This window comes from Cajanus cajan, chromosome 11 (genome assembly GCF_000230855.2).
Source record: "Cajanus cajan strain Asha chromosome 11, NIPB_CcT2T_4, whole genome shotgun sequence".
NCBI lineage: Eukaryota > Viridiplantae > Streptophyta > Magnoliopsida > Fabales > Fabaceae > Cajanus > Cajanus cajan.
This window is the reverse complement of record NC_138527.1, coordinates 47,046,760-47,074,255: the sequence shown is the minus strand read 5'-3', so window position 1 is coordinate 47,074,255 and position 27,496 is coordinate 47,046,760. Positions and strand designations below refer to the sequence as shown.

The 27,496-nt window shown below is 29.4% G+C and overlaps 1 protein-coding gene across 1 annotated transcript; it reads left to right on the top strand.

Annotated features, from left to right (window-relative positions):
- Window positions 1-11,166: 11,166 nt before the first annotated feature.
- On the top strand, window positions 11,167-21,111 carry LOC109797532 (cathecol O-methyltransferase 1). Its single transcript, XM_083066639.1, has 5 exons — window positions 11,167-11,696; window positions 12,089-12,399; window positions 12,645-12,709; window positions 15,993-16,240; window positions 17,342-21,111. The coding sequence occupies exons 1-5, from the start codon at window positions 11,263-11,265 to the stop codon at window positions 17,436-17,438; spliced, it is 1,155 nt and encodes a 384-aa protein (XP_082922765.1). The 5' UTR covers window positions 11,167-11,262; the 3' UTR covers window positions 17,439-21,111.
- Window positions 21,112-27,496: the final 6,385 nt, after the last annotated feature.

Sequence of the window (27,496 nt, the reverse complement as noted above, 5' to 3'; positions counted from 1 at the left end):
TTATTTTTTAATAAAAACTAAGGAGTCGTTTTAATTTGAGGCTGCGAAAGTGCGGAAGAGTAGAACTGCGAAGGATGGTGACAAGTGGCGTGAATTTAGTGGCTGCTGGTGCAAACACACACCCCTGCACTTTTCCTACAATTTTTTTTGCACTCTTTTTGAATTTCTTTATTGTTATTTTTTGGGGCCTTTTCCCCTCAACTGAAATCTCATCCACAAACTCTAGCGCCTTAGTTTTCAATCCGTAAAAGCGTCGCCAGTTGTCATATGTGGGCCCCATCAGTTTCGTGGCAACGGCTTCGTCCGGTTACCGGCGCACGGAGCGTCTTCCGTTTTCCGCCAACGTGGTACCTCGCTTTTCAGAGACCGCTACGTGGCCCTCTCTTCATGGTTACTTACTTGCTGTTCGTTGGATATGCTCAATGGACACCAGCACAGCGCGTTCTATGAGATACTGTCAGAATTTTTCTTATTTAACATTTTATATATTGTTAGTATCAAATTATTATTAAGATTTAACTTTCAAAATAAATATTTTTTAATAATATAATAAATATATATACATGCAATTAAGTTGCACGTGTTACAATATTTTTTTTTTCTTGATATTTAAAAAATAATACTTAATTATATATAAATATTATTAATTTACTTTTACGACATATTAATAAATATTTTATATATCTCATGTTATTAAAAAAAACTTAATAACATTTTTACATAATTAAACAATTTTTTTTTGAATGTTACTAAAATGGTATTTTAATAATGCTATTAAATTTTAGTTTATTTTATAAAATAATTAATGGTGTTATCATTTATACATTATGATTCTAGACCTCTTTAAGAATCATCCAAAATTGAAGATATTTTTAGTTAATTATTATTAAAAATATTAAAATTTATTTATTTTAAGTATTATTAAATATAATTAAGTAAATGTTACTAAAATAATAAAATGTAGTAATAATGACTTGATCCTAATAGTAGTATATTTTATTGTTTGTGGAATGAAAACATATTGTTATATTTAATTTAAATTGAAAGGGAATATTTTTACAAACTAAACACAAATATGGTAGCGTTTGTGAAAAGATTTGGATAGAATGGACATCATTTATTTGTAGAATAAAAACAGGTTTTGTATATTTTGTGGAACAGAAGCTGCCATGTGGCATCTAAAGAAGGAGGTAGGCAGGAAAAGTGTGTTAGGTCTTGTTGTCCTTTACTGGATGATACTAATAATCTAAGCAATAAGCATTGTCATGTCTCCGATGCCTCTTTGCCTAATTGTTGCTTCATTCCCAACCCACCAGTTCACTTCATAATATATTTGATTTTCCACATATAATATCAACAACGTACGGTAAAATCAGCATAACAAAGATTTAATTTACAAATTATAAAATACATTTATTAATGGAGGTAAGTATTACACATAATTACGAATTCAAAAATTTTAAGCCACCAGATAACTCAACCAAATGTTTAAATTTATAATTTTAGTAATCTAATATAAAGTTGGGAAGGAAATATCTATAATATGAGTTTATGGTCTCCAATAAAATTTAATTATTATTTTCAGTTATGTATATTTATTATAAAAAAAAAGGAAGTGATTTAACATAGAGTGAAAACTAAATATTGATATTTTCTTATTATAGTTATAAATATATTATCAAATAATCATTTAATTATATATCTGCTAAACATTTTTTTTATCCTATTCTTCATGTATTTTAGATAAAAAGATAATCTTGAATTTATGAAGATATAAATTTTAATAATAACAAATTTAAATATTTTTAAGAGAATTTTTTTTCAAATCATACTATAAAACGAATTAGAATTGATAATTGATTATATTTGACATTCAATCTCTCAAACAAATTACATTGTTTGTAAGGCAAAAAATTTAATATATATCATTTATGATATTTGATAATCAAATCATATTTATCTATATTATCCTTAACATATCAAAGAGAATAAAAAATTTATTCGTTATCCACACTAAAAAAAAATAAAGAAATATTTTACATAAGAGAAAAGACAAGCAAATCCTTCAAAAACATGTGAAGTCTCATAAAATATTATTTTTGACAAACATACGCAATAGTTCTTTCCTTTTTATTATTTTATGTTTTCTTTTATTACTAGTATTTACAAATTGAAAAAAGTGTAAAGCAAAAGCTACAAAAGTGTAAGTCTAAATTATGTAAGTTGTGATTCTTAGTTCTTACCCGACCCTGAGTAAGTCTCACATTTTAACTTTCACAACTCGCATACCCTAATGCTAGTTAATTTCATACGTTGAATAGTCTAGTTTATGTTGTTTTATTTCGGATAATTTGGTTTATCTAGGACAATTTGGTGAATGTTGAACAATATCATTTATGTTAAATAATTTGATTTTTTTTTTTAGAATACAAGGAGTCTTGGACTAATATTTATTTATGGAAGTTAGTTTATGTTTTTTTTTATATAAACATGTTTCAAATTATTATGTTGGTCTTTTATTTATGCTCAAATGTATTATTTATATTTTTTAATGACAGGTTTAAATTTAAATTTTGGAAAAAAAAATCATGTAAATTTTTTTAAAAAAAGAATTCAATTAATCTGAACCAAACCAAACTATTGTTAATTGAATTAATTTGATTTGAATTGTTGAATTTTTTTTTTTGATAAATTCAGTCCACTTTATTTTTCCTCAAATTCAAATGAATATAGTTCATAATTACTCATAGTTTTTGCGATTAAATTATCAACCACAATCTCAAAGTTACTGTTTTTTTTTATCCAAAACCAAATTTATTATGTTCTCTATTTGATTTTCTTCGAATATATACGTACGAGTGAAAATTTGAAGAGAAAAAAATAAGATAAATTTGATTTTCATTGCTAATAGATATTATTTAATTCGATATTTTAAAATAAAGAAAAAATGATAAATTAGTATAATTTTTATATCCTAATCTGTCTTTTTACTTTATAAATTTTTTAGAATTATCTTTATTGAAAAATTACTCTGTTTTCTTTTTCCTATAAAAGTATACTCTTAAACATATTTTTTATATGCACTTGCTTAATAATGAGCATGGGAAGGGAAAGTGAAAGCTAAAAGAGTTTGTTTTTAACACCAAGTAGAAACCGTTGGAAGTTAATTTAGTGTATTTGTTTAATTATACAGTAATATGTCAACTTTCACTCAGTTGTCTTTAATATGGGTAATTTAATAAGTTATAATTCTGATTTTTTAAAATATACTTAATATGTAACTTGCTAAAATAGTTTTTTTAAAAAAATAAGTTAGTGCATATAAATAAATATATTCCATATTAAGTAATCATTAAAAAAAATGATCATACGAGGATGTGTTTTAGTAAAAATATGTTTTCCATATTGGGTATGACAAGCCCAATCCAATGGGTTTGACCCAAAGGCAGACATTATAGATCCAATGAGCTTTAGCCTTATGCCATAAGCCCATAACTGAAAAGACACGCCTAACGCCCTCACAAGAGGAATACGATACAAGCTTAGGTTGAAGTGGAATTATACTTAAACTGAAGACTAATTAATTAAATCGTATCAATTTTGTTGAGCAAAGGAGATGAGAGGATTATCGTTGAGAATTGTGGAGGCGATTTCAGAGAGTTTGGGATTGGAGAAAGATTATATTAACACATCCGTGTCCAGAGCTTGAACTCACATTCCTGACACCTTCATAATCAACATGGGTGGTCAAATTCAAGTAATTCGCCCACCTCCTCTTCTCTCTTTATTTTGTTCTTGAAAATTGGAAAGCAATGGACTAATCAACAATTTTATTAATTTGATTTAAACGATTCATAAACCAATTTAATGTGATATATTTTGAAATATTTTAAAAGGTTAATTAATTCGTGAAATTATTTTTAATTTAAATTTAAATTTTAAAATAATTATTTTATTAATTATAAGTTTTAAAATCTAATTAATATCAATTTTAAAATTCATAATTGTAGTTGCTTATTATATCTTTCATATATATTCACGTTTCTAGTGTTTATGGCCTTTAAGAACTTTTATGTTTGCATTTTATAATTTCTCCAAATGAAAGATATCAAATCGCATTAAAGGAACTAGTGTTTGAGGGATAAAATGCAAGAAGGGAATACCAAAAATTGTGAAGAATTTGGTGAATAACAATGCAAATAATGTTAGTTACAGGATGAATCAAAGGAACATGAAGAGCCATTCATTGGTTGGCACATACACTTTCCATTGTAACTTTAAGGGGCATGCGCAAGGGTTAATGAATTGATCAACCCCTGATGCAGGTAAGTTTTTTAATGCATAGTATTGAGTGTTGATATTACTGACATATATCAAGGAGCTTTATATTCAAGAGAATTAAAGTTTGGGTTTCGATGTATGTGTAGAATTTAAAGTTAATTTTTGAGAGAAAAAAAATGAGGAGTGATAAAGGAGTGAGAAGGATAATTACGAGACATCATATGATGAAAAATGATATAAATAAATAATTCTTGAAATTTTTTTCATAGTGAAAAAAATTAATTATCAATGGTAGTGTGCATCAATTTATGTAGTAATGAGCATTTTTTTTGTGCTATATTTAAGAGATATCGATTTCTAGATCTCCTCCTATGTTGTTGCGATCATATAATTGATTTGATAATTATATATTTATTTTTTTTTGCTTTTGAGACAATATGTTAATCTATATGGCATTAAATTAGAGATAACTAGTGGCAAATAAGTGTTAATTGACTATCTTAATTAAATGAAATATCATATAATGAATGTTAGTATGGTAATACCTTTGATCTTAATAGTGTGAGCTTTTTGAGTTTAACTCTTAAAGCTATAGTCATTTAAGACACGAGTTAGTGGAGACTATGACACCCTCTACCCCGCATATCATAACAAATAAATAATAAAATCTGAATAACATAAATCCTTCATAATCAAATGTCAAACATGTCTAGATAGAAAGCATCACATCCATAACTTGAACAAATAACATAATTAGTAGAAATTACAAAAGAAATAATGCTAAGGTTTTCAAAATAATTTAATAGAAATAACATCTCAATCTAATCCTATCTACGTCACGATGTCACATGTCCTATTAGAGCAAATCCCAACACTGAAGCCTAAGCTTCATCACCAACATCCACAGTCTCATGTTAATGATCATCTATATAACAGTCAAAGGAATACAACACAAAAGAAAAGAGAGTGAACTCTAGCTCACGTTGTAGAAATACACACCGGATGATCAAACACAAACAAGACATGTATATGTACATAGCATATATAAATTAACAACAATATCACATTCCATTCATCCAAGACATAAATTAATTTAACATATAACATTAAAATGCACATGTAATGGACACGGACTACATATTATCATGCATGTGGCGCCAGTAAAACATCACCTGATGCATTATTGCTAGCAACACACGTAGAGTAGTATAGGAGTACATGTTGGGTCACATCCTCTGCGCACTCTCACTAGAAGGACATATTACCAGGGTCTAGTCGAGATAGCTAAGCTGTGCAAGATACATTCCATGTACACAATGGGCGAGACTGAGACTTACAAATCGAGTTATCCTCAAGGACTAATCCCCAAGCTTTTACATAAGGGGACCTTCCCTGACAATGTATTCCATATCGTACCCTTAAAAACATCTATGCAAATGATGTATATAAATCAAAACTCTGCATCATATCACATTATCATGTCGTTCCACCATATCAATTTTTATCACATCACATACTCATTAATTACATTCATTGAAGGATGACAATAACACAAGAAATTCACATCATTGCACATCATAGATCACCAGAGAGAAGTAACACATGATTCATATTGCACCAATAGAATTCATCAAACAAAGAAGGAAATAAGCATAGTAGAGCAACTAGCACTTAGCCCTAGATTGGGCGCTCAGTGCAAGGCTTCTAGAGAGTAATCTTAACTCTCTGGTTGAGTCACGCTAAGCGTGGAATCTCACGCTCAACGTGGGCCATGCTAAGCTTCAGGCTCACGCTTAGCCTAAGGATCACAAACAGCATTATCAGCTTTCTGTCACCTTGACACTTAGCACAAAAAATGACGCTTAGCGTGGTTTCTGCGATCAAAAACTATGCAATTTGCGATTTTTCATTTTTCCATCCAATCTTCAATCTATTTATATAATCAATGAAAGTGTTCTACATCAGGCAATAAACATTAAAGACACTACAATTTACTCAAACAATTACATCTTTCAATCATCCTCGTGTACAACTACTAATGCATTTCCTTAGGGCTTCCCATAGGAACCCATAAGGATCTCAAATCATACAATTACAATTCTAAAACTAAAATTAATCACATTCAAGCAATTTATACAATTAATTATATATAAGAAGAACAATAGATGAAATAGACACAATTAGAGAAAACCCCTCATACATGAGTATATAACAAACATAGAATTGGGGGTCAATCCCACTACCCAACATACATTTCCACACCTAGAACGAGGTTTCTCACTGCCTCTTACCTTGTTGAGTATATAAAGATGAACGATTGACTTCGGGTGGTTTCCTCCTCCTTCTGATTCTCTGAGCTCTGAAGTGTAAACATGTATGTGAAAAAAATGTAAAACTTAAAATTGATCATCTATCTTTTTTGTTTCTTTTTAAAACTTAACATCCCTTTAACCCTTTAATAAAAATGTGAACCATGGTTATCAAAAATTAGTTCCCTTCCCTTATTATAAATAATTAAATAATATAATCTTTAATTATAAAATTTCACTATATATATATATATATATATATATATATTCATATAAAAGAATTACCAACAGTTACTAAATTTAAAATATTTAATTATCACAAACATAATAAATAATAATAAAATAAATATTAGTCAACTCTTATTAATAAAAATAAAATATCAAATTTTTTCATAAAATACCTATATTATATTTTATAAAAACGGGGTGTTACAGAGACAATGTGAATTGTTAACAATTTGAGTAATTTTACTTGGCTTTAGCATCAAATATGGTGTTCCCCATATTAGAAATTTTATATATCATGATATGCTAAAGAGGTACCATAAATTAATGATATTTAATATTGTGGATTTTTCATTATGTTAGAAAATACAATGATTATTAATTGAGTCTTGGATCCATATGAAACAAATTTCACTAATATTGTGTCATTATACTTTATTGTAGTGAGATTAACTTGAGATCAATCAATAATAATTATTGAATTAGAGTTTGTTACTTTAGAGATAGTTGATTATGCAATTTGGATCCTCTCTTGCAATATTCTCTCTCCAGCCTCTCTCCTGCAACATTAATAGCCATTAAATATATCTAATGGCTCAAATTTAATCATTTAAAAAGTTACATTAATTATAAGATTAAATTTGAGCCATTAGATATATCTAATGGCTATTAATGTTGCATGAGAGAGGCTGAAGAGATAATATTGCAGGAGAGGATCCAAATTTTTGATTATGAGACTTAGTGGTTGGGAATCTCTTAACTAATATTTCATTGGAAACACAAAATTAAGAATAACAATCTTAAAGATTGAAATTTATTGATTATGTGTAGTGAATAATAGATTTAACTGGTCTTTTGAGTTTAGATCTTTGGAAAAAATATATTATTTATGAAACATTGTGAGTTATTTATAAACATTGAGGAAAATGAGATTTTATTAAAATTACTTGAAACAAACAATGATAATAATCTAACATTTGTGATTGGAGATCCCATGAAAAAGATTCAATGAAAAATAAATCACTTATTAGTTTTGTTAGCACTACAATTAATTTTAATCATTTTTAATTTTTAATTTTTTTCCTATGGTGTGAGAAAGTGCTAAAGTTACATTAATGAGAGAATAACTTTTTTAGTTGAGTGTTATATGATTATGAGAAAATTTAACCTCTTATAAAAAAATTTGTATCCCTTATAAGTGATGTATGATTTACAACATACACTTGATGAAATTATTTATATGAATGTCAAATAGGATTAATTTCATCTTTATGAAATTTCTAAAATACTCATAAATACTGAAACATACATGATTTGATATTACAATATAATCACGATGACAAAAATTATAAAAATATATTATGATTGATTAACCTCTAATATATACTAAATATTTTAGATTCAATAACTTATTACATTCACTACACTATACATTAAATTTTATTAGTTTAAATCTAATTCAATAACTAATTATAATATTACATTCTACATAAAAATTCATAATAGCTTCTTTATGATGTAATAATACCGTACAAATGTAATTTTATAAAAATAAAAAATAAAAAAAAACTCTCATCAATTTCACGTGAAATTTAGGGGGTGTATTGGATTAGGATTTTAAAGGACTTTTTTAGTTAAAAAAAATCTTGCGAATTTTAAAAGACTTTGTAGAATTTTCATGACTTTTAAGATTTTGCAAGATTCTACAAGACTTAAAATTAGGATTTTAATGGATTCTGCAAGACTTTTAAATCAGAATTTTAATAGATTCTCTGAGATTTTGTAGGATTTTAATGGATTCTACATTTAGTTTGCTAATTGACCCATTAGCATCATGCAATCAACTTTTTATAGCATCCACTATCAATTGTAACAATTCATCGGAATCTTCCTTGGTCTAAGCTTCATAATTTTCTTTCTCTTTTTCTTTTCCTTTAATATTTCCTTGTGAATCTCCCATTTGAATTACTAAAACAATATATGTTGAAAATTAGTTATATAAATAATTATGGATAAGAGATAAAATTGATAAAATTATATTATTATTTTTATAAGCACATCAATCATACAAGATTGAATATATCTTGGCTATCCAAATGGATAAAATACCTCAATCATTATAAAAAAAACATGTAAAAACGGAAATATAGAAACATAAGATAATTTTTTATATAAAAAAATCAGTATATTCGATAGTGAGAAAATATTTAAATACATAATTTTTTTATATAAACGGAAGTATTTAGATATAAATATATATATATTATTTTAGTTATATATTATATAATAATTTTTTAACGATATTTATAAATGTAAATTATTCTAACAAATATTTTAACAATATTTCCTTTTTTTTCAAAAATAAGCTAATGAAGGCACAAATCCTAAATCCTAAAAAATTAGATACTACAATGTCTTATGTTAATTTTCTTTTTTTAAAATATAGAAAAAAAATCATAATTTCATAAAAGAAAAATTTATAGTAAATAAAATAAAATAATTGTTGAGTTATAAAAGGAGGAGGGATAAGAGTAAGAAGGAGAGAGATCGCAGTTTTTATGCTGAGAGGGTTATTCCACCAATTAAGATTCATTTTCATCTCATTCTACTCACAGAAACCCTAACTTAAATTCATCTTATATATATATATATATATATATATATATATATTGTAGAGATCATGATATCAATTTTATCTTTCACCTTTTCCTTTTCTTGACGTGTGTTATAAAAAAAATTATCACTTAAAAGTTGAAATTTCAAGCATCTTTTTGTGTTACATAAGGGAACAAATTCAACTAAATAGAATAAAATAGAGCAAGTCAATTAAAGAGAATGAACAAAAAAATAGAGCAAGTCAATAACACTGTCATTTACATATCGGAGTTTCACAAAATAGGAAAATAGATTGGGAACAAAATTACAATATTATATATGAGCAATGAACAATAGTGCAATATTATTAACAGAGAAAAAATGGAGAAGACAAAAGCATAGAAAAAAAATGAAAAATTCACTTGAAAATTCTTGAAGCACTTAAAAAATCACTTCAAACAATCCTTTAAAATCCGATGGGTTTGGATGTGATTGTTTTATGAGTTTGGTATTTATAGATAACACTAGAAAGTCGTTCAAAATCCTTCTCACACAATAATCCTTTAAAATCCTTATATTTTTGAATACCAATAGATTATTTTTAAATTGTAAAAAATCTTAAATGAATATCACTGGATTATTTTTAAGTGACATAAAATCTTGATTGAATATCAATGAACTTTTTTATTCAAAAAAAAGTCTTTTAAAATCCTATAAAATCCTAAACCAATACACCCTCTTAATGTACCATATATTTAGGCTATTGTTACTGTGCCCTTTTTATGTGAAAGGGTTTCAATGCCCCCCTTATGTAAGGACCAACTATAGATTGACATGTGGATTTTATAAGCTGATTTATTGTAAACTGGTCAAGGGGTAATTTGGGATTTTGACATATGTGAAAACGATCCTGAACCCCGTTCCTGAAACCCGTTCGGAAACCTGTTTCTCGGACGACAAAGCAAGTTTGTAGATCTGAAAATTCCGTCTTCTTCGACGAAGTAAGTTGGTTTGTGAGCCTTAAACCCTAATCATCTCCAACGAAGCAAGTGACGCAAGTTCCCAGCAACTTTCTCCGGAGACAGCATCCTATCACGCACAAGTTCCCATTCGTGGCATTGCTAGCATTCCCTGCGTAAGTAGGACCCGAGACAGTGCCAATCCCTACAATAGTAATCCATGGAGCCACATCGGAGAGACTATCAGAAGTAGGACCCGCATTCCCAATGGAGCAAGAAACCAAAATCCCTTTCTCCATTGCAGAAAAAGCTCCGATAGCTACGTGGTCTCTGAAATAATCAGCCACTCCACCACCGAGCGACAACGAAAAACATTAAGTTGTCTGTTATTGCCCTATCAATCGTGGCCAGAATGTTGAAGCTGAAACACTCTCCCTTCCAGCAAACCTTGTAACAGCGACTCTCACGCGCGTGGCCATCCCACGTGTTGTCTCGGACGCGTAGCCGAACAAACTCGCGCCGGAAACCACCGACCTCGAGCCAGTGCTAGCGGTGTGGGTATCGTGGTTGTCGTCGTCACACGACGACCTAGAGTACTCCTCTATTTACAGTAACGCCCTTGGTACAAATTACCCAATTATCTCTTGACCATATGTCAAAATGTCAAATTACCCCTTGACTAGTTCACAATGAGTCACTTTATAAAATCCACATGTCAATATATGATTTGTCCTTACATAAGGGGCACTGAAACCCCCTCGTATAAAAGGGCACCGTATGAATAACCATATATTTATTAAATGAAATTTAACTTTTATGATACGGAGAGCATGTAAGTGTCTCTCGGTATCCGCACTGAGAAAGTGACAAGTGATTCCAGAGGTGAAGCGGTGATGGCGAACCTTTCAGATTTGAAAGAGAAGTGGAAGCAAGTTCCAGAATTGGAAGATGAAGAAAACTTCTCGCATGCTCTGCAGCTTAGCGGCTCCGTTGTGCTTTCCATGGCGCTGCAATCGGCCACGGAGCTTGGCGTATTTGAAGTCTTGAAAAATGCGGGTGAAGGTGCCAAGCTATCTGCGAAGGAAATTGCGTCGCAGCTTTCGTGCAAGAACACAGAGGCACCTTCCATGCTAGATCGTCTTCTCGCCCTTCTTTCCTCTCATTCCATTCTTAATTGTTCCCTCATTCCCGACGATCAAAAACTTGGATCCTTTCACAGGCTCTACACAATCACTCCTGTCGCTAAATTCTTCTCTCCCAATTCTGACGGGGTTTCCTTGGGACCCTTGTTGGCCTTGTTGCAGGATAACATCTTCCTACAAAGCTGGTACTTAAACTCTCTCTCAATTATTATTATTTTAAATTATATTATACCAAAAACCAATTCAGACACCGGGATCCTCTATCTTATTTTTTTATTTTTATTTTAATATCTCCCGCTATGTTGATTGTTGTTGTTCTCGTATGTCAAAAAAGTTCTCAAATCTTTTAGAAGATGAAGTTAAGTATAGTTTATAATCATTTCTCCTTAATTGATTGAAACACACTTTTAAGGATAAAATGGTGTCGACGTACCAAAATAAATAATAACTTACATTTTTTCAATAACAAAATTGTAACGATCTAACAAACATTAAATCAGGCAGACAATATTAAGATATTTTTTCAATCCGGTTTCCTTCAGTTACTGAACTAAACTAACTTTACATTAATTCTTAGGTCGGAGCTGAAAAATGCAATTAAGGAAGGAGGTATTCCATTCAACAGGGTTTATGGCACTCATGCTTTTGAGTATCCAAGTTTAGACTCAAGGTTCAATCAAGTTTTTAATACTGCAATGATCAACCATACCCCTTTGGTGATGAAGAAGGTTCTGGAATGCTACAAAGGTTTTGAGGACATAAAAAGGGTTGTGGACGTTGGTGGTGGTCTTGGGATAAACATAAACTTGATAACTTCCAAGTACCCTCATATAGAGGGTGTCAATTTCGACTTGCCTCATGTCATACAACATGCTCCTTCCTATCCTGGTATGTATCATCTTTACTCATTCTATTTCAGTCGTAGTGGAAAAGAGGGTAACAAAAATGCTAGTAACATTTTTTTTCTTTCTTTTTATTAACAGAGTTATTTGGTAAAATTCATACCGAGTTTCACTAAATAATTTGATTAGAATCTAGTTTCTTTGTCAATAATATGAACTATCCTGTGTGCATTGGAAAGCACTTTGAATTTTAAAATAAAAAGGTATCAACCACCAACCTTTGTATTGCAGGTGTGGAACACGTTGGCGGAGATATGTTTGCAAGTGTGCCTAAAGGAGACGCCATCTTTATGAAGGTAAGAGTATGTAAGTATTGGTGCGCTCGGCAAAAACAAAATCACTAAAAAGTAATATTTAATTTAAAGGGAAAGAGTAGTCTCATTTTATTTTATAGACCAGGGTATATTGGGTCAGTTTTTTATTTTTTTTTAAATATTATAATAAAGTGTTTTTCGAAAAAATATTTTTTTAACAAGTTAATAAAAATTTTAATTACTTATTTTTAAAATAAGAAGTTTAGGCAAATTAATACATCCAAAAATTGTTTATTTTACATAATTACTATAAATTTAATAAGTATTTTTTTTAAGAATAGAAAAAATTACAAAGATGATTGTAATAAAGATTGAATTTAGGTCTTCATATTTCTAATTATTTCAATCTCTCCTCATCTAACACTGAGCTAACTCTATTGATTCTAAAAGTGTTTTTTATTTCAAAAATATTTTTAATAAATCAAAATAAAAAGCTGCAACATCATTTAAATTTTATTAAAGAAATTTTTTAATTTTATTTAATAATTATAAATTAGTTTAATTGTCAAAGGATCACATATACTATCATTCATACTTTTATTGTTCAATAATTGGACAATGTCCACTATCCGGTTATTAATTAGGTGGGTGATTATCGCTCACTTGTGGCCTATCAATAATACTAGTATAATATTTTGTCTTTAATTAGTCAACATTAATATTGTCATTCTTACACTTGCGTGGATATTGTTAAGGGGATGATAATTGTTTTATATATTAAATATTAAATATGAATATTTATCTTATTTGTATGTTTTTAGAATTTTTTAATGAAAGAATTTGTAATTTTTTTTATCTAACTCAATTATTATTTATCATAATTATTAAATAAAATACTAATATTTAAAACAAGTCATCAATAAATAAAATAATTTTGTATTATAATATAAATTATTTATCATAAATTATATATGTTTAAAATATCTATTTAATATTTATTCAAAATTTATATATAATTTATATATTCACATAATATTTATATATAATTTATTATAAATTTTAATTATATATAGTAAATATGCATATATATTGTACAAACTAAATTACTAGTACTTCCTAAAATAGAATAACTTAAAAATATTTTTTAAAACATGTATTTTTGTTATGCTTGATTGTTTTATTTAAAAAAAGAAAATAGTCTAAATTGACGGAACTAAAATTATTCAAAGAATTTATATAATTATTCTATTTAATTAATACATAATTGTATTAATTAAATTATGTTAGTTTACAAATGTAAATTTAAATATTAAAATATATCTATCTCATAAATCCAAATTAAAATTAACAAACTAAAATAACTTAATTTCGTAACCCATTTTGTTATTAAAAAAACAAGAATTAGTTAGATAATTTAACATTAGTGAGAATCCACGTGTAAAGATGGTAGTCACTTCACCCGATAATAAACAGGTAGTAAAAATACTCGGACGTGTTTTTAAACTTCTCAAATTCCTAGTTGTGATGAATTTTATATGTGGATGTTCACGGATACAGATTGTCATTCCTAATTATGCAGTTATTATACAAATTATTATTATTAATTTTAATGGGCCGGTAGACTATTAATTAAAAAATATTACCTCTTAATAATTTTTTATGTATGTTTTTTTACTAAGAAAATAGAAAGAGATAATTGAAGATAAAACCAGGAAAATAAATTTATTAACCTAGTAGTCAAGTGCTTGTGATCGGGAAAGATTGTTTCTCACTTTTTGCTGTTTTTACAAAGAAAAAAAATATTTGTGAAATAAGCGAGCTGTTTAGCATGACAGTTTAAATTTGCAAATAATTTTATTTATTTATTTAAAAAAACACTTTTTTTTTAATTTGAGATTTCTGATTATTTTTTAATAAATTTTTTCTTTTTAAGAAATTTTATTACATAAAAGTTAATTTTTTTCTATTCAAACAAAATTAAATATCTTAAAATCACTTTTTAAAAACTTTACTCAAACAAAAATTTATTATAATTATAATCGATTATAATAATACATTTATACATATAATTTGGTTTTCACATTTTTTTAAGCAAGTATGGATAATGGGTTCAAATATCATATATATATATATATATATATATATATATATATATATATGGGGAATGCTAATATATTCCTACCTATTTTTTAGTGGGAGTATGTTAGCAACCTACACCAAAATTTTAGGACAAAAAAATCACTCATTTATTTTGATTTGGTTAATTCGTACAAAGGATATTATAGTAATTTAATTTAATTTTAAATGAAAATAAAATATTTTCTCTCTCTTATTAATTTCATTCTCCAATTCATTTTTTTCTATTAATTAATTTTTATTTGTTCAGAGAGAGAGGGGAGACATCATAAGAGATGAAAGAGAAATGAGTTAAAGAAGGAATTTAATAGAAGAGAGATAAATAAATTAAAGAAAGAATTTAATAGGAAAGAGAAATGAGTTGGGGAAGGAATTTAATAAGAAAGAGAAATGACTTAGAGAATAAAGTTAATAAGAGAAAAAAAAATATTTTATTTTCATTTAAAATTAAATTAAATTACCATAATATCCTTTGTACGAATTAACCAAATCAAAATAAATGAGTAATTTTTTTATCCTAAAATTTTGGTGTAAGTTGCTAACATACTTTCACTAAAAAATAGGTGAGAGTATATTAGCATTTCCATATATATATATATATATATATATATATATATATATATATATATATATTTATTGTGTTTGGTAAAGTAATAAGGAACTCGTGAGCTTCTTTGATCAATTTATAAATAAATTTGACTAAAATAAACTTGTTTAATAAGAAAACTTATTTTATAATATTATAATTTATTTCTATAAACTAATTAAAGTGACTTATATTTTAAAAGCTTTTAGTGTTTTAATTCTCATTTTTTTATTTTTATTAATTTAATTCAAGTCTTGTTTACTCTTTTCAACTTAAAAACTATTTTGCATATATTTTATCCTCTTATTTTTGTTATCAAATAAATAAATATGTATTTTATATTATTCAATCAGCTCATCAACTAATATTATCACATATTTTCAATTTAATTAGTTAATTTATAAATTTTTAACTCTAACTTTTAACTTATAGCTTATAAACCGGTTTCAAAAATACACGATATAATTTCTCTAAAAAAATAATAACATCAAGACAATACTGTAATTGTGTATTTACTTGCAACCATTCCCCGAGTGATGTCATCAACCAAACTGACAATTGTTAACTGGATGCACATTTGGAACTGGTAATTAAATTGTGCAGTGGATACTTCATGATTGGAGTGATGAACATTGTTTGAAGTTGTTGAAGAACTGCTATAATGCAATTCCCGACGATGGAAAGGTGATTATTGTGGAGGCAGTTCTTCCAATCATACCAGAGACTAATGCTGCTTGGAAGGCTATTTCCCAGGTGGATGTTCTGATGATGACTCAAAACCCGGGTGGGAAAGAGCGAACAGAACAAGAATTCATGGAATTGGCAACTGCTGCCGGATTCAGTGGCATCAGGTATGAATGCTATGTTCGTACCTTCTGGGTCATGGAGTTCTTCAAGTAGACCCATAGCCTCTGTAATTCTAATATTTATTATTGTGTGTGTTTCTCATTTTAGATTAACAAAACATTTTCAAGTTAGTATTATATTCTATGTATTGGTTTGTAGAATCTATGATATATTATATGATGATTAAGTTGTGTTTTATATTATATGTTGATACATGATATTGAATTCTTTATATATTTTGGTGTAGTACAATGTATAAATTGATAAAATGGTTGAAAGTCATGTTGAGTTGTATGTGGTTTAGTTGAGTAGATGTATTGAAAAATACTTTGACAATAAAAATATATTGTGTTGATTGATTTAGAATTAGAGAAAAAGTTTTTTTTTAAGTTATATATTTCATTGTGAGGAAGTTATACGTTGTGATATTCTAAGAGCTCTAGGCATACTAATTTCTAGTAACCACTATTGATCTGGTAAGATTGAGACATACATGTATAAAATGACCAAATTAAAGTAAGGTACAAGGTTAAGACCAAAATCTCTAATTAAATACTAAAGTAGATTAATTTCATAGATAACTTAGTTATGCTAACTAATGTCATGATTGTTGAAATTCTGTGACAAACGCACTAAATTTGCTATAGAATAAATGAAAGTACAAATTGTTGATCTAAAGGACTTTAAAAATATTTGTAACTTCATAATATTTGTAACTTCTAATTTACCATAATATCTTTAGTCGACTTTGATATAATGATAAAGATACCATCCTTCGTGATTCGTGCGATGGAGTAAGGTTGAGGTTGCTTTGCATTGAAATGGAGTTTTCTTCAAAAGAAAAATAACCACTTATCATGTTTTGGAAAGTCAAATTTGTATTGGACGTAGTGATAAAATGGTTGAAAGTCATGTTGAGCTGTATGTGGTTTAGTTGAGTAGATGTATTGAGAATACTTTGACAATAAAATTGTATTGTGTTGATGTTAAGTCTCAATTTTACCTCTTTTTGGATGAGACTTATACAAGATTTAATGATCAAATTCTTCCATTCTTTGTATCATTGCATATAATTGTTCTCATTTTGGTTTCTTTTGTATATGCAGGTATTCAAGTAGAGAATTGAGGAAAAAAAGGGTTAAAGGAGTGGAAAACAAAAGAATTAAGGAGCAGAGCAGGCAACCGCGCCAGGCGCCGTATTAATCTCGCCGGGCGGGCATAAAATAGAGTACTCTCAGCCTTTGGGAACCTCGCGCCGGGCGCAATTTATAATTGCGCCGGGCTCAATTCAAGGCCGAGAGCACATTGAGCATCAGGGGAAGCCCGCGCCGGGCGCGAAGTGTAACGCGCCAGGCGCAATAACCCTAATTTGTCTCCTCGGGCTGCATAAAAGGAAAATGTCGAGGGTTTTCTCCCTCATTCGCCCAGGGGCGCCTCCAGGAGCTCTGCAGGAGGGATTCTCAGGCTTCGGAAGCCTCCCACGGTGGATCATTCCTTCGGTTCTTCCTTTCCTCTTCCATCTCTATTTTAGTTTTCCCCTCTTTGTTTTGAGAGGTTCTATCCATTGTATTGGGGTTTTGATGTAACCAACAAACTCTATTGTAATCCCTTTGTGTTTAATGTTATATATGTTTTGTTTCATTCCTTGTTGTGTATGATTCTATGCTTAATGCTTGCTTTGGCTTGATCACCCTTTGCATGATTTAAGGTTTCATTGAGTATTGGGAAATATCCTTGAAACTAGTTCTGAACATATGCCTAGTGGGAATTGTACCTAGGGATAGGGCTTGACTCATTAGTAGTCTTAAAACCCTAACCGGTAATGCGGGTGGAGGTATTGAGTACTCAAGGGATTGATATTCAATATTTTGCACCTAGGCTCTTTCTCTAAGGAATTAGGTCTGAGTAAATTTATGGTTGACTGAACAATGGTTGTAACAAGAGACATAGGATTCACTAGTGTTTGTTTGGTGAAATCAAACCCCCACAACTTCAAGTGTCCATTTTACCATTTCTCACCCCAATTCATTTCTAATTCATTTATTTGTGTTTTAACAATTCCAGTAGTTTTGTTCTTAAATTCATATTCATATTTATTGGGATTGTTCTCAAGTCACAAGTAGCCAATGAATGCTTAGTTTACCTTCTAATCCCTGTGGATACGATATTTTTACTACTTGTACGGCCGGTATACTTGCCGTGTTTGAGTCTGTTGAGGGAAGTAACCTAATCTATAATTATAAATAAAAGTACTTCAACGGAAATCTCAACAAGTTTTTGGCGCCGTTGCCGGGGATTAGAATGGCAAATTGAGTATTTATAGCTATTTGTGACTTGTTTGTTTATATGTAAATATGTTTTGTGTTATATGTTGTTTGTGTTATGTATTGTTTGTGTTATTTGTTAAGTGTGTGAATCATGTTTGAAATGAGTAAATATAGGTTATACTTTGTTTGGAGTGTGAGATATGAGGTAATTCTGGTTCTGGTTGGTTACAAGGTTCCCTTCAAAGCAAATTTAGGCAAAATGTAACCATTTCAGAGTACCACGCCCGGCGCGAGTTTGTGCTGCGCCCGGCGCGGTATCAGAATTTGAACCTCGTTGGCCTTTTACTGAGATGGCGCCTGGCGCGAGTTTGTGTTGCGCCCGGCGCGAGCACTCTCCTGAACCTATATTTCTCTGTTTTCAAGCATGTTTCTTTGTGGTTAATTTTGGTCTAAGGTTGTTCTTCATTTTTGATATAATTGTATGGTCATCATTGTATACTATGCTCACCATGTTCTTCATGATTATACTCTTTCACAACTTCTGGTTACTAGGACTTGCAGGCATATACTGGTTGGCCTGGGGACCAGGCTTCTAAATGTGGGAGAGTGGAGCTGCTGATGCAGATGCGGTTGAGCACTTACTGAGGAAGATGACCAAATTTGATGGAAATAGATGAAGCTCACCTTAGTTCACCTCTGTTTGCAATTTATTTTTCTGTTGTTATTTTCAGTATTTTAATTGTTTTTGGATTACTCTGGTTGGTACATCTTTTTGAATATCCTGCTAGAGCATGGTTTTTAATCTTGTTGAATACTTGTTTTGTATGTGATCAATTTTGGATTGAGGTTTGCTTAATGTTTATGGTGTGTGTACTTTAGACATTTTCAAGTCATATTAGAGCTTTAGTTCATGATTAGTTGCATACGGGTTTCAATGTTGATCATAGACTGAGCTGAGTGTGATAATCTGTGGATGCCAACCGAGTGAGGTCTGAGCCTAAATACTGATGAGAGAAACTACACTTATGTTGCATGATAGACTTTGCTTGAGTTTCCCGGGTGGTTTGCTAGTGTAGTGTATTTACATGATCAAGGCATTTCTATATTTTGATAACCATCTAAGCCAAAAAGCCATATTTATTTTTCTTTTGACCCATATCTTCCTAAGCTTAAACACTCAACCTTCCACTTATCCCAACTTTGAAAAATTAACCTTAAATCCTTGTTTTGGTTAAGAGAGTATATTGATGACATCAAATAAGTTTGGGGGAGTTGAAGAATGAAGAAACTTGAGAAAGAAGAAGTATGTGGTCAGTAAAAAAAAAAAAAAAAAAAAAAAAAAAATATTTGAAATAAGATGCAAAAGTGTACAGATGCATCATATAAAGGCTAATGGCTGGAATTGGTTGAGGGCATGTGCTTAATTGTTGTAATGGGGTATGGAGAGGGACATCATTGAAAAATCTTATTTGCTCTCTTAAGCTATAGCACCTTCAATCCTTGAAAAACCATAAAACTGCTACCGCTTGACCCTGCTTGACCCAGATTGCCCTAATAAAGACCTTGTGATAAGTGTCTGCATTTGTTTTACCACTGGTTTCATTTGGAAACGAAGAGCAAAGTTGAATTATGTGGCGTGAGTAGTAGACTAGAGAGAAACACTCACCCTGATACACTAGTGTGCATAGAGAGAAACATTTTCCTAGTGAGGATGCATACACAGATAGTCATTAGCTTTTCTCAGTTCTTTGATCTCTTTTGAAACTTTTGTTTGCACATTGTCATGTTCCATTGCAATAATTGTGGCTGAAAATTCGTTTAAGGTTCATGCTTGTGAAATGAAATTGTAAGTGAACCAAGAATAAGGAATTTGACACACATGCATTGCTTGTTATCTGCTTGATTAATTACCTTTTGCTTGAGGACAAGCAAGGTTCTAAGTTTGGGGGAGTTGTTAAGTCTCAATTTTACCTCTTTTTGGATGAGACTTATACAAGATTTAATGATCAAATTCTTCCATTCTTTGTATCATTGCATATAATTGTTCTCATTTTGGTTTCTTTTGTATATGCAGGTATTCAAGTAGAGAATTGAGGAAAAAAAGGGTTAAAGGAGTGGAAAACAAAAGAATTAAGGAGCAGAGCAGGCAACCGCGCCAGGCGCCGTATTAATCTCGCCGGGCGGGCATAAAATAGAGTACTCTCAGCCTTTGGGAACCTCGCGCCGGGCGCAATTTATAATTGCGCCGGGCTCAATTCAAGGCCGAGAGCACATTGAGCATCAGGGGAAGCCCGCGCCGGGCGCGAAGTGTAACGCGCCAGGCGCAATAACCCTAATTTGTCTCCTCGGGCTGCATAAAAGGAAAATGTCGAGGGTTTTCTCCCTCATTCGCCCAGGGGCGCCTCCAGGAGCTCTGCAGGAGGGATTCTCAGGCTTCGGAAGCCTCCCACGGTGGATCATTCCTTCGGTTCTTCCTTTCCTCTTCCATCTCTATTTTAGTTTTCCCCTCTTTGTTTTGAGAGGTTCTATCCATTGTATTGGGGTTTTGATGTAACCAACAAACTCTATTGTAATCCCTTTGTGTTTAATGTTATATATGTTTTGTTTCATTCCTTGTTGTGTATGATTCTATGCTTAATGCTTGCTTTGGCTTGATCACCCTTTGCATGATTTAAGGTTTCATTGAGTATTGGGAAATATCCTTGAAACTAGTTCTGAACATATGCCTAGTGGGAATTGTACCTAGGGATAGGGCTTGACTCATTAGTAGTCTTAAAACCCTAACCGGTAATGCGGGTGGAGGTATTGAGTACTCAAGGGATTGATATTCAATATTTTGCACCTAGGCTCTTTCTCTAAGGAATTAGGTCTGAGTAAATTTATGGTTGACTGAACAATGGTTGTAACAAGAGACATAGGATTCACTAGTGTTTGTTTGGTGAAATCAAACCCCCACAACTTCAAGTGTCCATTTTACCATTTCTCACCCCAATTCATTTCTAATTCATTTATTTGTGTTTTAACAATTCCAGTAGTTTTGTTCTTAAATTCATATTCATATTTATTGGGATTGTTCTCAAGTCACAAGTAGCCAATGAATGCTTAGTTTACCTTCTAATCCCTGTGGATACGATATTTTTACTACTTGTACGGCCGGTATACTTGCCGTGTTTGAGTCCGTTGAGGGAAGTAACCTAATCTATAATTATAAATAAAAGTACTTCAACGGAAATCTCAACAGTTGATTGATTTAAAACTAGAGAAAAAGTTTTTTTTTAAGTTATATATTATATTGTGAGAATATTGTGCTGTGATACTTTAAGAGCTTAATTTTGTTATAAAAATTTCTTGGAAAGTTAGTCTTAGAAGTGGATAATTGAGTCTTCTCTAGGCCTTAATTGACGTAGTATGTAGGTAAGGTCTAGGCATATCAATTACTAGTAACTACTATTGATTTGTATGTGATAAGGTTAAAATATACATGTATAAAATGACCCAGTTAAAATAAGGTACAAGGTCAAGGCTAAAATTTCTAACTAAGTACTAAAGCAGATTAATTTCATAAGTAGTTTAGTTACGTTAACTAATGTCATGGTTGTTGAAATTTTGTAACAAGTACACTTAGTTTGCTATAGAATAAATGAAAGTACAAATTGTTGATCCAAAGGGCTTGAAAAATATTTATAACTTTTAATATCCTAATTAAAACTGCTACTTTAAAATTTACCATAATATCTTGAGTCGACTTTGATATAATGATAAAGATACCATCCTTTGTGATTCATGTGATGGAGTAAGGTTGAGGTTGCTTTGCATTCAAATGGAGTTTTCTTATAAAAAAAATAACCACTTATCATATTTTAGAAAGTCAAATTTGTATTGGACGTGAGAGAAATTTTAAACAAAAGAAGCCTAAATAGTCCATATTGCATTTGGAAAAAATTGGATGCATAGATCTCACAGAAATTCATGTATCTAATGCGTCTATGGATCACATAGTTCGTGGACCATAATATAATGGTCTCTCTAGACTTTTCCTTGTGAAGTGAACTAATCGTGGACCATAATATAATGGTCTCTCTAGACTTTTCCTTGTGAAGTGAACTAACCATGAGACAACATCGCTCTATAAAAAAGACATCTTGGAAAGTTTTAAGAATAAAATAAAACTTTAGAATAAAATAATCGATCGTTAAGAAAAAGAAAAAAACTATCGTTTTATATTTGCAGTAATTTCTCATGACATAAACTTACTAATAAGTGGCAAACCCTTTAATCTTACATGTTTACAACTTTATTTTTATGATAGTAAGTCAATATAAGTTGTAAAAAAAAATCTCAAAGAAAAAATATCTATTTGAATCGATATTTTTAAAATTAGATTAGTCATCAAACTAATTAAGATATTAATTTAAGATTTAATAGTTTAATTGTGATAGGATTGATATTAATAAAATAATAATAATATTTAAATAATAGATAAAATAATGTTACATAAATATAATATCATAATTTTATAAAATTAAAACTAAAATAAGATATTATTTTATATATTTTTATTGTTTAAAGTGCATGTAAAAGTTTAAATATAATATTTAAGTTTAAATTTTAATAAAATATAACAATATATATTAACAATTTTACATTTAGAGTAGAAAATTCTTAAATTAATATAATATAAAATACAAAATGTCATGATATGTAAATTATAAATTAACATAAATGACTAAATTATATCTTTATAAGAAAATTATTAAAAATAAAAAATAACATAACTTACTCTAATTTATTATTTTTAGTATATGTATATATATCATAAAAATATTTTCTTGTGTTTTGTTTTTATTTACACTCTTACAGTTTTTTTTTTGTTCTAGATCTTTGGTTGTTCCAATTTTATGTATTTGTTTTAAAAAAAAAAAAAAAGAATTGTACTAATTGGTCTGATTGTAGATGGTGGTGGGTTTCGGATCCCGTGGATTTTGTTTGTGTTATTTTTAATTTTCTTCTATTTTCTTGTTTTGTTCTGTTTTGGGTGCATGTATGATTTTCTTCAATGATTAGAATTGCATAAGCAAATAAGTATGTTGATTTTTTGTTGTGCACTATGTGGGATTTTATGCTAAAGAGGTGTTTTTGGTGATGAAGAGGATGGCGGTAACGGAGAGAGAGAGGGTATTTTTGTTTAGGTATTATTAGGGATGGCAACGAGGCGGGTCGGGTACGGGTTTCATGATACTCGTCCCCGTCCTCGCGAGTTAAACTCATCCCCGTCCCGTCCCCATACTCGTCGGGTATAGATTTTCATTCTCATTTCCGTCCCCGTTGGGTATTGGGTATACCCGTACCCGTACCCGTACTCGTAAAATTTTTTATTTTTTATTTTTTGTAAAAAAATGATTTTTTAAAATGATTTTTTTAATATTATAATTATAATTAGATTATTTTTTTATCTCATATTATAATAAATAATCACACTTTAAAAAATATTAAATTTTTTTAATATAATTAAATTGAAAGTGAATATTAAATTAAAAATGAAAACGGGGACGGGTAAGTACATACCCGTACCCGTACCCGATTTAATATATCGGGTTTTACTCGTACCCGTACCCGTACCCAGTCAAACCGAGTATTCCCCGTCAAAATCGGGATGGGTTCAGATATTACTCGCGGGTACGGATATATTTGCCATCCTAGATATTATAGGAAGGTTACCATTTTTTGTGACTGAGGAATTTTTTTCATTGTCGGAGTGGATTGACGACGTGTATGTTTGAAAACACGTTTAATATAACATTAATAATATTTTATATTTTTTAAAGCAAAAAACGTAGAAGTAAAAGACAAGTTATTTGAGGTTAAATGTATGATTATTAGAGTTAAACTCTAATCCAAACATACTGAATGTCAAATAAATCACAACGTTCAAAAATCACCATAACCAATAAAACTTAACACTGTATCACTTTTCATAACAACTCTCATTATCATTCATTAAACATCTAAATATTGGATATGAATGTAAGTTTAATTCACAAAATTTCAAGCATTTAATTTAAGTTTATTTATACTATTACTTGAAAATGGATAAACCACCTAAAGGGATACTTTTATTTAATATCTCATTAGTGTTTCATACATGTTACTTGCTTTGTCAAAGGAGGTATATATAGTCCGTACATAAAATTAAAAGAAGGTATATATGCATAGCTTTTTAAAATTGATGAAAGATACCGATGCATAAAACTAAAGGAAGTTGGTTCAATTTGGGAGTCAAAGAAAGCATGATTACCACTAACCGAATCTCAGAAAAACCAGTGTAATTGTTCTTAAAATATTTGAACCCGGGCCTCCAAGCCCTTTTAAGCATGGGATATATAATAAAAAATTGAATGATTGAATTGAATTTACAGATTTATCCTTGAATAAAGAAAAAGTGTGCATTTGACTGTTAGGCGTTTTGAAGTGTACGGCTCTTCATTTCCTTGACGAAAATAATTAAAATGAGACTGTGTTGGCCTCTCTTGAATGTAAGATTCCGACAGAGGTATCCTAACCCATCATCCACTCTCTGGTTGCATAACAATGTCCTCACAATTACCCAAACACCCCACCACTCATACAAAACCACACAGAGGCTTGACTGCTGCTCATTTTAACCTCTTTATTTTTAACAAATTATAAATTAAAACATTTTATTTTTATATTATTAATTTATTAAAATATTATCTATACAGTAAATTTCACTCTAGAAGCACTCATGACTCATGAGAGAATATTGGCACCTTCTCAGAATTTGGCAAAGATGTTGAAATGTTGATTGCAAAGTCATGAAAATTGAAAAGTACAACGAACCTACCTATTGGCTGCCTCTGCCATTGCGTGGCACAATTAAAGTTATTCTAACGTTGGCCATGCCCATGATATGCTTCTTCTGTTTTAAATTTCTTGTGTTCAACATTGACAGGTCGTACATTGAATTCTAATGAAGTTGCCCAATAATTAAGGCTGCTTTGCTTTTTCTATTGCATCAGTTGAACTTCATAAAACGTCTTTGTTGGCAGAAATTTTTCCTTAGCTTTTTTATTTTTATTTTTTATATCTCTCTCAATAATTAGAGATTAACAGTTTTAAAAGCATAAAAATCATATCCTCAGTTTTTTTACTGGGCTTGCATGAGAAATTTTAACATAGTAAAAAAGTCCAATAACCTAAAAAAATTGAACCTCTGAAATTCGAGAAACGCGAGTGCAAATGACATATGAAGAATAGACCTGTGAATTGTGATCTCTATCTCTACAACTGTATTCGAATAGCAATAAAAATGTATTTTCTTGACCGATGAGTGGATGAGATCATCATTCATCAATCTCTAGTTTAAGCAGTGGTGTGGTGTGGAAGGCATTCAACTTTTTCAACTCAAGAAAATAGACAAATATATAGAACCCAACAACAGTTGGGGCAGGGCACCATGCATATCAAAATTTGCCCACGATGAATTAATAAAAATTAGGGCCTTCATCATGTCATACACGATGATTTCAATAATATTAAATCAAATTAATTAAATTAATTTGGACCCATTTAATTAATCATTTTTAAAAATTTTAACCAAACTAATTATTATAATTAACTTGATTTTTAAATTTATCATTTTCAATCCAAATTGATTTAATGTCATACACGATTATTTCAATAATATTAATCAAATTAATTAAATTAATTTGGAACCATTTAATTAATTATTTTTAAAAATTTTAACCAACCTAATTATTATAATTAACTTGATTTTTAAATTTACCATTTTTCAATATAAATTGATTTAATAATTAAAGATGAAAATATATCAGACTTTAAATAGTAGTTTATAGTTTGTTCTATTTAAAGATTAGCACATTTATTAAAAATATCAGTTCTTTTTTTATTATGCAAATTAAAAATAAGACTTGTTTGTGTATTTAAAAATAAATTTATTGATTTATTTAAAATTAAATTTATTAATTTTTTTTTATTCGTCCCTGAAGTATTCTCAATAGGCGTGACTAATCTCCTCGTTACGTTGGAGGCACCTCAAAGAGTGTGATAGCTGGCCTCAAGATTTAACGCGGCTGCATACACAAGGCAGGATTCGAACCCCTGACCTTGCTTAAGCTGGATCAACCTCTACCGCAGAACTACACGTTTGGGGTTAATTAAATTTATTAATTTGTCAATTAATATAAAATAAATTTTTAAACATGTTAATAAGTTCAAATAAACTTTTTAAAAAGTCGGTTCAAAACTTATAAAAAATCTTATCATAATTCAATTATTTGATTCAAATTAACTCGATCTTAGTTAATTTGATTAATCCAAAGAATTCAAAACTGAAACTAAATTAACTTAATTAAGCTTAATTGATTTAAATTTAAAATTTATCTTGAATCTAAACCAATCCAAAATACCTTCATCCATTAAATACTAGTAAAAAAATATTTCTAAAATGAGATTAGTTAAGATACTAGTTGAAGGTTTAATAGTTCAACTATGATTGAACCATAGTTGAACCAATATTTATAAAATAATAATTATTAAATAATACATAAAATAATATAAAAATTTAATAATAGTAAAAATTTAAATAATGCATAATTTTATGCATTTTTAATATTTAAGGTATATACTAATATTCAAATCAAATATATTTTAATATTTATTAATAATAACATGTTTATATTTAGAATAGTAAAAAATGATAAATAATTTAAGTTGATTTTATTTTTTTAATAAAAAATTAAAAATTAAACTAATGTTATAAAAAAAATTCGTTAACCCGCTATATCTTGACTTTTTATTTATTCATTCTTGACCAATTTTCTATTTCTTTGACTCTCTTTTTTTTTTTTTGGTAAATAATGGATTCCGTAGGTGAACAGGAAAATGGATTCGATATAATTTCAAGCTTACCTTTAAATATTAAAAAAGAAAGGAAAACAAAAAGAGCAAATAGCA